Source organism: Alligator mississippiensis, chromosome 5 (assembly GCF_030867095.1).
Source record: "Alligator mississippiensis isolate rAllMis1 chromosome 5, rAllMis1, whole genome shotgun sequence".
In the NCBI taxonomy this organism is placed as follows: Eukaryota; Metazoa; Chordata; order Crocodylia; family Alligatoridae; genus Alligator; species Alligator mississippiensis.
In genome coordinates this window covers 9,097,800-9,115,036 of record NC_081828.1, presented here as the reverse complement: position 1 = coordinate 9,115,036, position 17,237 = coordinate 9,097,800, and the positions used below count along the sequence as shown (strand labels likewise).

Sequence of the window (17,237 nt, the reverse complement as noted above, 5' to 3'; positions counted from 1 at the left end):
AGGCCTGTTGAGCACACTTCAGATATTAAACCTTTCTGTAATTCAGTTTTGATGTTGGTATCAAGTAATACTTGACTTTAAATGATTTGAGTTCAACAAAAAGTGCATTCCGTTATGTAGTATTGTTATAGATTGTTTTATGAAACGCCAGTGCCATAGAATACATACAAGCAAAGCAATATGAACTAGAAAAGCGAACCTTTTGACTCTAAAAAGTACAAAAATAAGTCTCTTGAACAACTGGAAGAATAGTCTACTGCCAGATATGAGGAAGTCCTATATATGTGAGGACTGAACAACATCAAACTTCCTGGGAAAAAGCATAGGTCCCAGATAGGATGGTGTACATGACCCACAGATGCACAGAATAGCCTTGCTGTGGCTCATGAGCCTTGTGCAGCCCCCAGACAGATCTAGGGTAGCACATGGTAGAAAGCTGGGTGACACACACTGGGGAAACGCAGGAGTTTTTGTTACCAATCAGCTCTTAGCTACATGAAGATTTTGGTAGGCTGCTCCTTCGGGCAGGAAGATTGGCTACCCCATGTATATGTGACAGTAGTCCTAGTAAAATTCCAAGATCTTCACAAATGATTGGTGTTTACATTTTAACCTGGGCTGAAGTGTAGACACAGCAGAATGGTCCAAATAATGCAGTAACATGGAAATTGCAAGGTGAGAACGAAGGAGTGAGATGCTGCATTCTGAATGCATTGCAAGTCAAAAGGAGATCTTGCAGGAGGAATGTATATAAAAGTTTATTGTGTCTTTTCATTTCTCACCAGCAAAAGAGAACAGCTGATGTTGTGTACTGTAGATTTTAAAATGAAATGCTTTCTGCCCAGCTTTTGCAAATGCTCCTGAATAATTTTGAATCCTTTTATTGGTTTATTTATCTGATATGTTGAACTATATGGTAAATTTTATCAGAAAACTAATAGCTTCTCTTCTTGTAGTTGTGCCATATTGACTGCCAGGCAGAAGGTGGGATCCCCTCGTATTCCTTTGCCTTAATGGTGATATTTTTTCTTCAACAAAGAAAACCACCTATTTTACCATCCTATTTAGGCGCTTGGGTAAGTTATTGGTTAATAACATAATCCCACTCTGGCAATAATTTAAGGGGTACATAAGTAGCTTATAGGATTGCAAATTTTGTTTTATCTGACTGGATTAGTAGTTCATAAAAAAACAACAACCCAGAAACAAAAACACTGTGCATATTTTTTTTCTCTGACAGTTGATATGTGCCTGATATTTCTGGGGGAGGTGAAAGTCTCTCATAATACACTAAGTAATTGTACAGTGCTGACTTTGGGAAAAGAAGAAAGTTTTTCTTTTTTAATTCTGTAGCAGTCTGTTGATATGGCATTGATTACCCTGGCCATATACTCTTGTATGGTTTACTGCATCTGATCCTGTCTCAGAAACCCTTTAACTGTATTTATAGATTGAAGGCTTTGATTCAAAGAGGCCAGATGATCACCAGTTGAAAGTTATAGAAGAGAAGTTTGTACGATGGGAATACAAACCACCAAATAATGGAGCAGGGAAAAACTCAAATGGTGTTGAAGGCAAAACTAAAGCTGAGCAGCAAAAAGGTGGCAGCAAGAAGGCTTCAGGCTCAGAAGCAGATAACCAAAGTAATGCTAAGGAGAAGCATGGAAAAGTGAGTCATCGTTCTGTCTGAGGGCAGACCCTACCTGGTATTTGTTCTGCGTGATCACTAAAGTTTTAATCTAAAAGGACTAGAAAAATATTGGAATTTCCGTGTCTTATTGCAACTAAATATTTTTGTCTTTGTTTCAGTCTCCCTTAGTATTTGAAACACCCCACCAGGTGTCCCTGGGGCAACTGTGGTTAGAACTGTTGAAGTTTTACACACTGGAATTTGCTTTGGAAGAATATGTCATCAGTATACGGGTACAAGAACTCTTAACCAGAGAGAACAAGAACTGGCCTAAAAGGCGAATAGCCATTGAAGGTAGGTTGCAGAAATTATGCATTGTCCTTTGTACTATACCTAGTTTGTATCTCACTGGCACGATCTTTTGACAGTGGATTGCATCAGTTACAAATGGTGGGGAAAACGCAAATACTTTTTCTAGCTAATTGGACTGCTTGCAAGTGTGTCAGCCACCAAGTACTGCAGCATGGCATGCTGACTCTTGAAATACTTGGCTTTGGTTTTTAACCACCTTTTTCTCCTTTCTTTATATTCGTATGTACTCTTCCTTCTTCTGGCTTATCTCCATCTGTTTCATTCCCCTTTATCTGTGTTGCCTCCATCCATTTTTTTTTCTTCTCCATTGCTTCTGGAAATGTGAGAACATTGCCTCCGCAGTTCTCATGCTATTGGATCTTTTAAACGCCTTTGATCATCCCATCAGTCTATTTTCCCTGCTTCTGATGCTTAGGCAGAGCAGAGGGGAGAGCACTGATCAGAGGAATAGAGCTAATTCAATGGACTGGAAGCCCTCATAGGTCATATTTCCACAATAGGAAGCTGACCTGTAGCTTCTTGGGAAGATTGTTGTGTCCTAGAAAATGCCCCAAAATCTGAATCTCCTGCCCAAAAGAGCACATTTGGCAAGTGTGATGTTAAGTGAATTTGGGAGTGACGCCTAAAGTGTATTGATAGGAGAGAGCCAAAGAGAAGTAATTAAGTTTTGTCCGTTTCTAGTTGAAAAACAATGGGGGGGCTTCCCGGGGGGGACTTTTTTTTTTTAACGTTGTTTATTGGGAAAGATCAAAAAATATAATGTACCAGAACTTTGGCTTGTCAATGGGAACGAAAATGAGGGTTTGAAAAAAGGTTAGGAGGGAAGATTAAACTCGGGTTTTATAAGGGTTTGAGATGTGGTGCGATTAGCTAAATCCAAGAGTGAAAAAGTTGATGTTGATTGAAAGTTGCAAGGTAGAACATATTAGTCATTCGGTCATGGACTTAAGCGGATGAAGTCTCCTAGATCAGGGATGCTCAACCCCAGCCTGTACAGCCATGTCATCCAATCCATGAGGCTTCCCAAGGATCTGGAAATTTGGCTTTGGGCATTGGCAGCATTAATTGCTGCCTCCATGGTGGCAAACTTTTGGAACCTGGGGGAGACACAGGGGCTGGATAATGTGGTCCTGCATGCTACATCACGCCACTATGCAGCCAGATCCAGGTGTGCTGGATCAAATTGGCACATAGCTGGATTGGACTGGTATAGCCATGGCAAGGTGGGGCCAGCTGGATTGGGCTCATGGAGGGCCCGCACAGAGTACAGCTGGACTGAGTTGGTATCACTCATCCACTGTGGAGCCATAAACTTGAGCAACATTGTCCTAGACCAATAGGAGTGGACCTAGGAGTGAATCTTAATCAGTAGTTAATAATACTCTGGTCAAGGAGGTTTAAAGTATGAGGAGATGCAAAAGAAAAAGAAAAGTAGAAGGAAGGTCTGAGGGGAAATAGAGAAAAATGTAAATGAAATGTTTCAGAGGCAAGAAGCAAGTCCAGAGAGAAAAATGTTTTAAAAAAATCCTCCTGCAAAAAAAAAAAAAAAAATGTGGGAAGCAGGGGTAAGGTGGGTAAAGGTCTACATTGGTTGTGATCAAGCAAAAGAGCTTGGGAGGGGGAGCAGGGGGCTGGACAGATGACCTCACCGCACGTGTCCTCCTAAGCGGAAACATGCATTTCCCTGGGGACAGATACCAGCTGCACATATTTGTGTTGCTGCTACTTGTCCCTGGGCATGCCCTTGCACACACTCTGGCATGTAGCAGATTGTCCCAGGTGGGGTACAGGAGGCTGGGGCCAGCACCTGGGCTGGCCCCAGCAGCCGTACCTGGGATCCTGGGGACCTCCTGGGGTTGCAGCAGGAGCGATCTGGGTGCATGGAGCCTGGCCAGCAGCCAGAGCATGGCTGCACCAGACCAGGCTTCTGTTTCGGGTGGCGCATGCTGCAGCCATGTGTGACACCTTGCTTTGCTGCAATTTTTTGGATACAGGGAGTTCCTGGTATATCATTTTTTCTTCCACACTGCAAATATGCACCACGGAGAACCCTTTCACATGTTCTGCATGCATTTTCCGGTGCCTCAAAAGCCTCTGAGGCACCGCAGAGCGCATGTTCGCACTAGTATAGACGCGCCCGTATGTCTCTTGCAGCCCTACTTGCCTATGCTCCTGTATGTGGAAATTGAAGCCTGTAAGGTATAATAAAGAAATGAGCTATGAGAAAGAGGATACAGAGGACCAGGAGGTGATTAAATAGTGGTTATTTGGGGAAGGAGGGATTGTATATGGCCGTTGTATTTTTAACTGAAAAAGGGTTTTTTTGTTAAAAACTCTCTTGTTTGCTTACTGTGGTTAATGTAAGAGGAAGAAGCAACCCCATATAATGTACAAATTTCCAGGTCAAATTGTACAGCTACAGCAATAATGAGTTGTCTTTTGATTTGTGAACATTAGTTTTCTGGTAGCTTTCAGATTAAAATAGAAAGCCCTACAAAGTGACGTTTTGACAGTCAGTTTGGTGAATATCTCTTTGCTTTTAAAGATGCTAATTTTTAACACTAAATTCCAAGGTAACTATTGAGTGAAGGAGAAAACATGGGCAGAATTATATAAAAATTAATTGTCACATATAGATATTTATTTTCATTTCAAGTTTATCAGTTGACTATAATGTGACTTTTTAACAAAGCAGAAATATCCCACAATTTTAATTAATATTATCCTCTATAGTGAATAATAGACATTCACTGTTGGTGTACAGTGATTATACAGGAACGCCTATAGAGAATCCCAGAGGATCTAGTTCCTTAAATGGTACTTAGGAACAGTATGTATCTGAGCTATATTTATTCCATTTTGTCCTTCAGTCTTTTCATGAGAACAGTCAGGTCTGCAAGGAGCTGAAGAGGAGAATGCATAGCATAAATACAGTTCTGGACTGCACTGTAATATGCTCTTATTCAAAATGCAGTGCACTAATAATTTAATAGTGTAGTTCAAATAGATGACTATCAGTTAGTAAGTAAACTATATAAATTGGGTAATAAATTATTACTATTTGAATGATCTTTTTTCTAGATCCTTTTGCACTAAAGAGAAATGTTGCACGAAGCCTAAATAGCCAGATGGTGTTTGAGTACATCCTGGAGCGATTCCGGACAGCATATAAATATTTTGCATGTCCACAAAGTAAAGATGGGACTAAATCCAAACCAGATACCAAGAAGAAAGAAAAGGGAAAAATTAGCAACAAGAAATCTACAAAATCTGGAGACTCTGTAGCCAATTGTTGCCTTCCTCAGGCGGATAAAGTTGGAGAAAAACAGAACACAGGAAGTGGATGTAACATGCAGGAGAGTGAAGTTGAATGTAATGAAAAGGAATCTGCTTCCAAGAAATGTATTCCGAAGAACAAAGACAATGTATTGGCAAATAAAACAGATGCGTTAGGCTCTAATTATGAAGAAGACAGAGGGGAAACTGTATCCCTTATTCCTAGTGAACGCTGTGAATTAAAGCAAAAATTACTCAAAGAGCAAGATGATCTAGAGACTTCACAAATTTGTGTCAATGAAGATGAGTTAAGACACCGTTGTCATTGCAGTGAACATCAGTCGTATGACTCAAATTCTATTAATGAATTTTCTGATGCTGAAAGTCAACAGAATTCAGTAACAGAACGTTCACAGAAGAATACGTGCGCTAGCACTAGCACGGCAGCTACCTCGCTCAACTGCAAAGCAATGGTAGAAGTTTGTGACCTTAAGGATGAAGACAGACTCTGCACAGAAGAAATGCATTATGTGTTTGATAAGTTTATTTTGACTTCTGGAAAGGTAAGATGCGTTTTAAAGATGCTCAAATGGATTTTTTTTTATTGATACTACATGAACACATCAATAAAACATACACTATATTTACCCAAATCAAAGACAACTTGAAATTTAAGATGACCCCCAAATAATTAGATTCTGTATATAGACAAATTATACATTTGTTACAGTTTTCCATGTATGGAATCTAAATTTTGGAGGGTCATCTTAAATTTGTCCCCGACACCACTGCAGCAGGGGGCAGGTCGTGGGGCTGTCAAGCAGCCTGACCCCTGCTCCCTGTCCTGCTGTGCCTGCCCCCTACCCCTCCCCTGCTTACCTTCTATTGTAGCTCTGACCCTGTTCTGGCTGGGGGCACAGAGCACCTGGTGGCCCTGGCACATCTGAGCAGCTTGTGGCAGAAGCAGCACTGGCCTTATGATCATGCTGGGGTCAGGGCTGCTGCCACCATTGTATTGCCACAGCTGCTGCCAAGCAAGAGAGTGCCAGAGTGGGGCTGGAGCTGTGATTGAGAGTAGGAGACAATGGGGAGTAGTTGTGGGGGGAAGGATTAGAGGGAGCAGCAGCAATGGCTGTGACTCTGACTCTAAGCCCAGGTTGAGGCAGGAGCTGGAACTGCTGCAATTGCCTCCCCATCCATCCCCCCCATACATGAATCCAAGACAAGGAGCTCCCCCCTGCATTGCTTTCCCCCCCCCCAGTGGTTAATGCAGGGGAAAGCTCATCTTGGATTTGAGTAAATGCACTACTTGGCTGCAAAGTACATCACTTCACTTTGTGATAGAAATGCATCCTTGATTTCCAAACAGATGTATTGTTTTGTTACTGTCCCATTGCCTGTCATGAAAAGCCTATGTCTCTTTAACTGTACTTGCTCTCTCAGGACAGTTTAGTTTATAGACCAGTAAGAAGATAATGTGAGGGTATCACCATGGGTTGAGAGAAGTTGTAACACGATGTTATCAGCACCATGATCCCTTTTCCTGAAAAATAATCAGGATTTGCCCTAGTGGGGGACATCATATGTGATCATTCCAGGTTATAGAAGTATTGACTGTTGGCAAATATCACTTAGATCTTACTAGAAGTACTGTTTATGCAGAGCCACTGCTGTGCCTGTGCTCACTCCTGAGGACTGCAAGGTTTGCCTTCACCATATTCCCTTCCTCTGGGAGAAGGAACAGCCATAAATTTGATGGTAGAAATTTGTAGCCTTTCAGTGTAATTAAAAGTCAAACAGCCCAGCTCGGGCATCTTCTTGGCTGCCCAAACTGAGAGAAGAACCTGGTCTGCCTGCAGCCCTACAGAGCTGGCAGGCCTCCCTGGGTTAACTCCCAGGTGAGTTTTGCCATGGGAAGCTATTGAAGGGCACCCTTTGGCATTGGCCTTTGGCTGGGGATGGAGGTGAGGACTGAGGGTTATTCTGTTATTTCCTTCTTTTGGGTCTCTTGAATTTATATCCCTTGTATAAAGGGATATAAATGTTGTATTTGTTGGAGGGAGGGGGTACTATTTACAGGGGTGTAGGTTGTAGCCGTGTTGGTCTAAGGACATAGGCAGTCAAGGTTACTTGGGTGAATTTGATGTATTTTATTAGACCAACCCAAATAGCTGGAGAATAGTTATTAAGCAAGTTTTCGAGTTCAAAAACCCTTTGTCAGGCTAAGGAAGTTTCAGCAGTTGGTCAGCAGGGGTACTATTTATGCATTTTAAAGGCCAGCTGTAGGCCAAGGTGGGTATGGGATTAGGAGGGACGTTGGGAGAGAAGGGGAGGATCTCCTTTGCATGGGAGGGAGGGGCGGGAGAGAGTGGGTGGCATAAGAGAAAATGGGAAGAGGTTTTTATATATAGGGCACATCTGCACATGAGATTAATGCTCCTGAATAAACTCTGGCACAGTTCACGCCAGAGTTTATTACTCCCAGGCGCAGTGTTTACACATGCACCTAGGACCACAGCATGCTGAGCCCTGGTTGGCAGAGGGCCCAGGGGGGTTAGCTTGGCAGCCCAGAGCTGCTCCATCCTGGCTTAGTGTGTTGTGGAGGGGCTGGCTGGGGCACGAGGGTGCTATAGTGCAGGGCTAGCTGGCAGGCAGCCCTGCACTGTAGGACCCTTGTGCCCCTGCCAGCCTTGGCCATTGTCTACACATGTTTTGCAGCACACTAAATAACTCTGCCAGAGGATAGTATTTGTCCCAGACAGTACCATCCTACAGCAGAGCTGTTTAGTTTACTGTGACCTAATAGTGCCGCACATGTAGACAGTGACGCTTTACTGCAGAGCTAATTAGTCAACTGCAGTAAAGCATACATGTAGATGCCTCCATAGATGTTAGTGTGGTTGGGATGGACCAGAGGATTTGCGTTCCTGCGTAATAGCTGGGGTAGTAGGAGTAGGTAGCTGGAGTGGAGTGAAGCTCTAAAATGTTGGGGTGTCATTTGGGGAGTCTGCCATTTATCTGTGGGTTGTTATAATTTATTGTAAGCTACTCTGAGCCTTTCCGGGGGGAAGGAATATGAAGTGAAATAATAAATGGATAAGCAGAGCAAAGACCTGCCAATATAGTGGTCAGAGATCTGCAGACCTTCTGTTGCTGATTAGATGTTTGGGAGCAAATTGATAGTAATCAGTTTTCATCAAGCCAAAATCCTAGAGTTCTCAGAGGCAAAAGTCCTGGTCATGAACATGATCAGTGACTCCGGTTTGATCAGATCTCTTTATTTTGGCTGTCACTGGAGGAATTAAATTGAAGTTCAGGGAAACTGGTCCTTTAATTCTGAAAAACTGTATAAGAGCACTATGATTTCTGCAGCGTCTTCATTAATACATTCCTAAAGAATTGTGTTTTGTCATGCTCCCTCTTAATTATCCTCTTCCGTTGGCATGGTGACTTTTTTCTACCATGTATCTCAGTATGCCTCGTAACATGGCATTTGTGGGGATAATATTGCATGTTATGGAACTGAAGGTTTTAATGGAATAGAACTGGTGTGACTGATAGCTATGCAGTAGAGATATATATTTTTTCCTGATTATGATCATTGAAAATATTTGGGATTGCTGCTTGCTGTTTTGTTGTGGTTGAAAAGTCCAGTTTGTTAAAGGGATACTTTTAACTTTAAAATCTTTTTTGGAACTATATATATCTATATCTATTTTAATCGGTGATTTTTTTAATTTTTTTTTTTTTAATGTTGGCTGGTCACGATAGGCAAATTGAACTGAAATAAGTTGAGAGACAAGCTGCGATCATTTGTGTACTTAAATATTGTCAGGTGCTGAGACCTATGAATAAAGGATTCCTTACCTTCTTCATTGCGTACATTAAAATAAATTAATTTCTGAAGTTACCAGACTTAAAACTGAATCTCAGAACCATAGAGTTGTAAGGGACTTCAAAGGTTATTTAGTCTTAACACTCTGCATAAATACAGGACGTGTTATACCTAAACCACCCCAGGCAAATACTTGTCCAGCTTCTCCTTGAAAACCTGCTATGACGGAGATTTCACATCTTCTCTGGGCATCTTGTTCCATTGCTCCTCTGTTCTTATTGAGGAAGTAGTTTTATGCGTGTTTAAAAAAAATCTAACTCTACTTTTCTTCAATTTAAACCTTTTGAATTTTTGTTCCCATTTCCCTGGCCTCCTTGATTACTTTTATCTTCTGGTGGAATTTCTGAGCTCTGGTGTGATACCCATATCTACAGTTTTGCTGCCAGTACAGAAACAAAGCACAAAAATGACAAAAGAGAAACCCAAGTGTTCTGACTGCACGGTTGCTACTGAGCCACCGAAACAGGGAAGCCTGTGGTTTCACAACATTGTCAAAGCAATGAAACACCTGTACTGGCAAGCCACGAAGAGCAGCTCAGCAATGCCAAGGCCTCTTAGAAGTAAGCTGCAATCTGTATATTTGTCTCCAGGAGCCTAACCTGAAAAGATACAATATAGATTTGCCTCCAGGAGCCTAACCTGAAAAGATCAGAGGTGAAAAGGGTATCTCACCACAATGCGGTACAAAATAAAGTCAGAACCAAACCACACTAACCACAAAATGTTCTAGCGCTCAGCCAATCCCAGTAAAGTTCCCAGGAGTTCAAATGACTCAAGAAGGATGGAGTTGTTGCTCTAGCACAGGTTCACTCAAAGCTGCAGTTTCTTGTGCATGGCGGTATATGCTAGAGGAAGGTGAAGAAGGTTCAAAACCCAATTTGTAGGCCACACGTGCAGTCCAAACCCTGGCACAAGCCAAAGAAACTCAGGTTGAACAAGATGAAGGAAACAGGCTGATGTGCTTCTATGACTATCTCCATGATAATGCCAAGCAAGCAAACCTTTTAAAGAGCCTGTGCCAAAAGGAGGACCAATCACAGTTAATTAATCTTGTGACTTTCTTTTGAGACTTTAAAAAGTGACTTTCTTTTGAGACAAAATTTGTGCTAGCAGTTAGTAAAAAATGGGATAGCAGGAGCAATTACAGCAAAAGGTAAAAACCAGAAATGTGAACTGAACATTCCTAAATTAGTTCCACTACTGTTACAGACGTGTTGTAAATTGGTCTGTGATCGAATGGAAGACCAACAGGCAACCATGCGATTGGAGCATAAGAATCAGCAATTGTGCTCCCAGTTAAAATCTCAAGAAATCAAAGCTGAACCACTTCCCTCATACAATCCAGATTTAGACCCAGTAGCGGCCTCAGCACCAGTACAAGGTATAAAGATGGAAACCCCTTTTGTTCCAGATGGCATGAAAGCACCTGAAGCACCCCCTCCAGCTAGGTATATGGTAGAAGAGAGGTCCTTTAAGGATTCAGAAATAGAAGAAAGCCAAACACTGTAAACGAAAACCAGATGAGCCCCCGCTCACCTGGGTAGGTAGAGTAACATAATCCTGCTTGGGAGACAATTTTACAAAACGAGAGTTTCGAACTCTTCTGTGGAAAATTCGTGGAGGTGGCAGTATGTTAAACCTTCCAGATAACCCCCAATGGGATAAACGAGCATTGAGTCCAGGAATATAGCTTGCAATTTATTTGTCCCTCGAAGGTGAACCTTTGTCGGAAGGGTGGTAGAATACCAAAGAAAACTGCTGTTATTCTATGATTGGTTTATCAACAAAAGCAATAAGAAATGAAGCGCAAGGGAGACGTGACTGGGCCCCAGACACGGAACGTGTTTCTCAACTTCCGTTAGCTTGCCAGTTGATTAAAAAACATGCGCCTAAGCAAATCGTGTTAATTCATGCGTTATCAAGACTAGCAGATGACGCAACCTTAAAGCATGCAGAAAAATCCAGGATTTTTTTTTAAGAATATCCCAAACAAGGACAAGTAAATCAGGTAGAAGTAGATCAAGTCACCCAAAGTCAGGAGACGAATTTTCGTAGCCGTGGAGGATCCTGTGGCATAAGCAGAGGAAGAGGTGGAGGATCCGGATGGACTCCTCGTGCCTTTAATCAACTAGGAAGTAGAAAAGGGTTTAAACAAAGTGTATGGCAATGGTGTCAACTAAATACACCAGATTTAATAGGACCTGAAAAGACAACCACCCAGCTTGTGGCTGAAGCATACAAGCGGGGTTAGAGGCCAGAGAATTAGGGATGCCCAGGCCCTCGCGATTCGGGTCTTGGTGATCAATCCGAATCACGATTTGTGAGTACCTTGGGAGAGCCAAGATCACCATTAGATAATCAACCATGGGAAATAGTAGTGACAAATAAAAAGAACATTCCAGTGCTAATTGACACAGGAAGCCAAATAACAATTTTACCTATAAAAATCCAACCAACAGGTCAAACCATTACATACACGGGAGTGACAGGCTCAACGAAACTTCCTCAATTTCAAGGAAATGTACTAATGGCAGGAGAAGAAAAGTTATGTAAATACTATTATCACCCAGGCAAATCAGGAATTTTCAGTATTGATTGCATGCCTGCCAATTAGTGAAGTTCAATAGAATGTTCAATATTAGAGGATCAAAGATTTACTATTACTCTCAATAAACCTAGACCTGTTGTATATGCTAAACAGTTTTACTTAGCTCCTGAGAAGCGAAATTTCATAGAAAATTGGAAAGAAGGTCTTTTACAAAATAATGTCCTAGAGCCTTGTATCAGTAGACACAACAGTCCTGTTTTTTGTGTACCAAAAAAGGACACCAAATTCAGAGTAGTAATGGACCTAAGGAAAGTAAACATGAATACAGTATTGTATAGCGCAGCAGGGCAACCTGATCGAAGAAAAATGTTAGCAGAATTGCAAAAAGAGTTACTAAACCATTCTTAGATCGTAATATTAGATTTAGCTGACATGTTCTGTTCAATTCCTTTGAAAGATCCAAAAGGGATAACGGCAATCACTGTAGGAGCTCAGCAATATAAGTTTAAAGTTTTGCCCATGGGTTGGCACAATAGTCCAGCCTTTGCTTAGAAATTACCCTGGTGTATTTGTATACATTGACGATATTGGAATACTATCACCTTCCAAGGAACAAGCTGAAGTGCGAAAGCTAGAAATAATCCATTTATTAGAAAACGAAAGATTTAAAGTAAAACCCTCTAAAATTCAGGAACCCTCGCAGGAAGGAACAATATTGGGAACAAAGCTAACACCCCAAAGTTTTTCTCCCAATAAACAACTTGTTTTAAAAATTCAAAACTTCGAGGTTCCTCAAACCTTAAAACAAGCTAGAGGATATTTAGACCTATTTAATCAACTGAAAACCTTCGTACCGGGACTAGCTAGTCATTTAAGTCCTATGCGAGCTCGTGTTAGGAAAAACTAGAAGCCTACTCCAGAAGCTCAAAGAAAGCTGGAAATATGTGTCCAAAATATGAACTTGCTAAAAGCTCCAGTACGGATTCATAATCCTGTACCAAAAGAACCTATTAAAATTCACTTATCTCATGAATTAGAAAATTAGGCCTGGATGACAAAACAAAAGACAGCTAGTAGCATGTAACTCTGGTACCTACACTTCCAATAAACTGTCCGTAGATTTAGTCACATTACAATTTAAGACATTGCTTAATGCGTTAGAACCAGTTAATTATGGAACAACAATGTGTGCTGTGTTAGTGCAGGAGCTCTAACTTGGCTTGTTGATGCAGGTGTTCGAATTGAGTTAATTCCTGTCAAATAGACAGTACTGTTAGAACGTTGTCTTACTTTGTTACGAAACCAGATATCAATTCGAAAGGAAAAAGAAAGTCTAGTAGAATTTCAGATCAAGAAAGCAATTAAACCTACCATGTTTTATTTTGAAGAAACAAAAGACAATCCGTGGTTATCGTCTGATGGATCCAAACAGGGAGCTCAGTGCAAGGGAACCATTTATTGTGAACAATGTAAAGCCAGCTTTGAGAGCTTGCCAGAAAATAGATCAGCACAAAAAGGAGAATTATTAGGTGTAAAACTAGCTTTAACACATGCTGAATGGAAGCACCCCGACGATCCAGTTAAACTGGGAATCGATTCAATGTTTGTGTTTACTATAGCTACAAATTTAAATGACCAAAATACTCAATCTTTGCTAGAAAAAGGAAATAGAGCTCATTCAGAAATCTGGAAAGACATCATGGCGATAGTTACCAAATTAAGAAGTCCAATACATATCAAACATGTATCTGCTCATCGGAAGGATACACCCAAAGGACATCAACGAGCAGATCAACAAGCTAGCGCTTGGGGAGCAGAAATACACCCAGATGATTCAAAAGAAGAAATAGAGATAATACAGTGGCATACTGCTCTTGGCCATGTCAGTAGCAAAGCACTATACCAAGTAGCTGTAGACAATAATATCTTAGTTACTAGACAACAGATAGAAAAATTAGTATTAAAATGTGAGAAGTGCAGCAAATACAAGTTTATCCCTAGTCATAAACAGCAGCAGTTAGAAGTTTATAACCCACAAAATTTTCAAGCTAATAAAGTATGACAAATAGATCATATTAGACCTTTAGAAGGCTGCAAAAGGTATCATTATACCCTTACCATGGTAGATTTAGGAACAAGGAAAATTACAATAGTTCCCCAGAATAAGTTAACTACAGCTGCTACAAAGATAGCTATCCAAACAGTAAGTAGATATTGAAAAAACCCTAAAGAAATCCAGTCAGACAATAGTTCAGCATTCACATCCAATAAAATACAAACTTGGGTAGCAGAACAATGCCCCAAAAGCACAATGGAAATTTCACACCCCCTATCATCCTCAATCAGCTTGAGTGATTGAACGAACAAATGGAATAATTAAAGCTCAAATTAAATTACTGAATCAAGGAAAATTTACTGATTGGCAAATTTGGGTACCCCAAATAATGCAGTCAATAAATAACCGAGGGGACACGCCAAAACAAAACTTAAAAGCAATCAAATAACCAAAATGGAAAACAGGCGACCCTGTCCTAGTTAAATAGCCTAACAGTCCAGAACCTAAACCTGCTATGGTTCAGGTCCTGTTGAATCCAAGTATGGTGAAAATAATATTTCATGATGGGCAAAAATATACAGTTCCAATTTCATGGTGTCGTAGTCAAAAGTAATGAGAAGCGAGTCTTCCTTTTATATTTTTCAGATTCATTTTAATTAGCTTCACCCAAGAAAACTCATCACCTACCTGTGATTTCAATGCAACCATTTACATCCATTCCTATGAGAAACCATTAGTGCTACTTAACCAAACACACTCTAATAGAAGATCAAAATGGGTAGATAATTGTAGTACAATCTATGAGTGCGAAATTTGGGTTTATTGTAATTGCGATAAAGGGCAAGTAAAAGCCTATAATACGTCTAAATTACAAAATGTATATTTGTCATATAAAGAAAACTGGACCAAATTACTGATTAACAATACTTGCAATTTACAAGACATTACTGGAAAAGGTTTAACACTTCCCTGAAATTTATATGCCTGTCCAGGTTGTTCTGTAAAAAAAAAAAAAAAAAAAAAAAAAAAAAACAAAAAAAACAAGTTTCCCTCATAAAAATGACTTAGGTGGTATGTGGTTATTTCAGTATTGGAACTGGACCCAAAATTTGCTCAACTTAGATAATAACACTGATGAAAACGGTTGTCCATGGTTTAATTTTAATCTCAATAAGTTAGTATCTTGTTAGCGTTCACCTTATCCAGTTAATTGACAAGTTACAAATTTTACTGACGGAACAGGTTGTTTTTTACGTGCTATCCAGCCGTTATATGACATGGCAACATGGGAATGTTCAAAACTATATCACACCCATTTGTAGGATGTTTCGATGCTGCCCAAGATAGCCTCAGTGTTTCTCAATGTGGCTATCCTGACATTTTCGCCTATTGGAATAGTTCCAAATGAAGCTCACCTTGGATAATAGAAAATCGTTCTATTATTAACAACAAGTGGCTTCATGCATCAGCAGGAATTCAAGTTTTCACATTAAACCCAGCTTATATTACCAAGCAAGAAAGACATTTATTCTTAATACCAAACAGCAGTTGGTTTGATCCAGTAGACAACTGTAATATTACATGTTTCAACAAATTAAACGCCACTGTTCGTAATAATTATACTCAGTTATACACATTACCTCTATTTGCAGTATTACCAATCGGACCCACGCGGCCTGTATATCAAATTACAAAATTACCCAGCTACTATTGATCCACCGTGGAAAATTACTTTAACCGTTAATTGTTATAAAACTCATAACAGACCTTCTCTAGAGCAAAAATTCCAGTTGCAGCAAAATATACTAAATACTAAATTATTACGTGCCATTGTAACTCATACAGATCATTTAGAAAATTTAGTGTCTCGACAAGTAAAAGTTTCTTTACATCATTTAAATCTAACTCATGCTACTACAAAAGCCTTATCCAATTTTCTTTTAACTCATAAATGTACAGAAGTCCTTATAAATTTTACCATCAGAGAGCGTTTGTTAGCTCGTGTATTTAGTGAAACAAAACTACCACAGGTAGAATTCTGCAGTCCGCCATTAGAGCAGATAGAAGAATCAAAATCTGTAATTACCACACGATGCGCACTTCCTACAATGACAGTGTGTAAAAAGCTTATACCTGCTTTAATAACTAACCCAGTATTTGTAGTATGCTTAAATAAAACTAGTACGAGCAGTGTGAAAACGATAGATTAAATTTTCAGAACTGTGTAAAAAAAAAAAAAAAAAAAGTACGGTTCTTAAATAAAGCATTAGTGATTCCCAAAGTTATTCTATGTCAAATAGAATTTACAAACAGAACGACCTATGGTATTTATCAGTTTCACGATCAAACAGTTGTTTGTGAACAAAATAAGTGTGTACAGATCAACGGCAGATATTTGTTAAATTCTTCAGGACCATATAAATATGTTTCGAGATGTAAAACACTATACAGTCCACCTCAATGATTATAAAAATTTTACTGTACAAATATTGTTACAGCAATTAGATCGCTTGTTAACTCAAATGGACCATACTATAAGAAAAATGAAAATAATTAACAATCAACTTCAAATTTAGATTGATGATGGCCGTATTTTAAAATATCGGATCAATTCCGTACAAATCCACCAAGAATTCGCTATATTCCTGCATGGCAACAAGCTTTCGTAGACATTGCCCACTGATTTTATCCATTATTTGCTGCAACTCATAATGCTGTTGTTACTAACTTAAATAATTCTGCGAAGATCACTAGCAGAGTTGCACATCTTCTGTGGACAGCAGGAGATTAGCTTTGGATTTTGTTGATCAGAGGAGTTTACATTAGACTTCAAATTGGACTCTATCCTTTTCTGAGAGAAATGTATCCCTATTGTCAAAGATACCATTGAGTCTCTGTAAAGTCAACCACCATTATCAAGCTACGATGAATACTCACGATCAGTCTTATCTCAGTATAACCATTTCCAAAGTACTGAGCAAGTCCACCACCTACCTTTTTATTATTATTACTAGTTATTTTAACTTTTCTTATTATTCAGCTTCAAGACCTATTACATCAATATTTAATTCCTAAATGAACTTCAATTACTCATCAACGGTTTTATAGAACTAGTGTATTATTAGTTTAAGCTTGTTGTTGTTGATTTAAACCAGTGTTATAAACGTATTATTATTACATATTTTTTATGTGGTATTGTCTAGAATTTATATTTTATTGTAGTTACATATGTAAAACTACTAGTCTTTCCCGTTTAATTTTTCATCATATCTTAGTTATAAGATTTATGTTAATCTATAAAGTAAATGGTGCTTAGAAACAGCCGCTACGCCTAATGCTACCAGAATTAGCAACACCATTGCATCTGTGCCAACAGCAGTAATGAGCTCTAAAGTGTAAATTCACCCTAGTCATTCTGACCATTTTAGGAATATTATTCCTAATCAAATAAAATATTCCT

General features: G+C 39.5%; 1 protein-coding gene across 19 annotated transcripts in view; it reads left to right on the top strand.

Annotated features, from left to right (window-relative positions):
• Positions 1 to 17,237, top strand: part of TUT4 (terminal uridylyl transferase 4) — a 90,133-nt gene that overhangs the window by 45,886 nt on the left and 27,010 nt on the right. For all 19 annotated transcript variants that reach the window (XM_014598656.3, XM_019479215.2, XM_019479216.2 and 16 more), the window contains 4 exons: positions 957 to 1,076; positions 1,451 to 1,669; positions 1,810 to 1,984; positions 5,084 to 5,841. In XM_014598656.3, the coding sequence (XP_014454142.2) occupies positions 957 to 1,076; positions 1,451 to 1,669; positions 1,810 to 1,984; positions 5,084 to 5,841 (1,272 nt within the window). The remainder of the gene's footprint in view (positions 1 to 956; positions 1,077 to 1,450; positions 1,670 to 1,809; positions 1,985 to 5,083; positions 5,842 to 17,237) is intronic.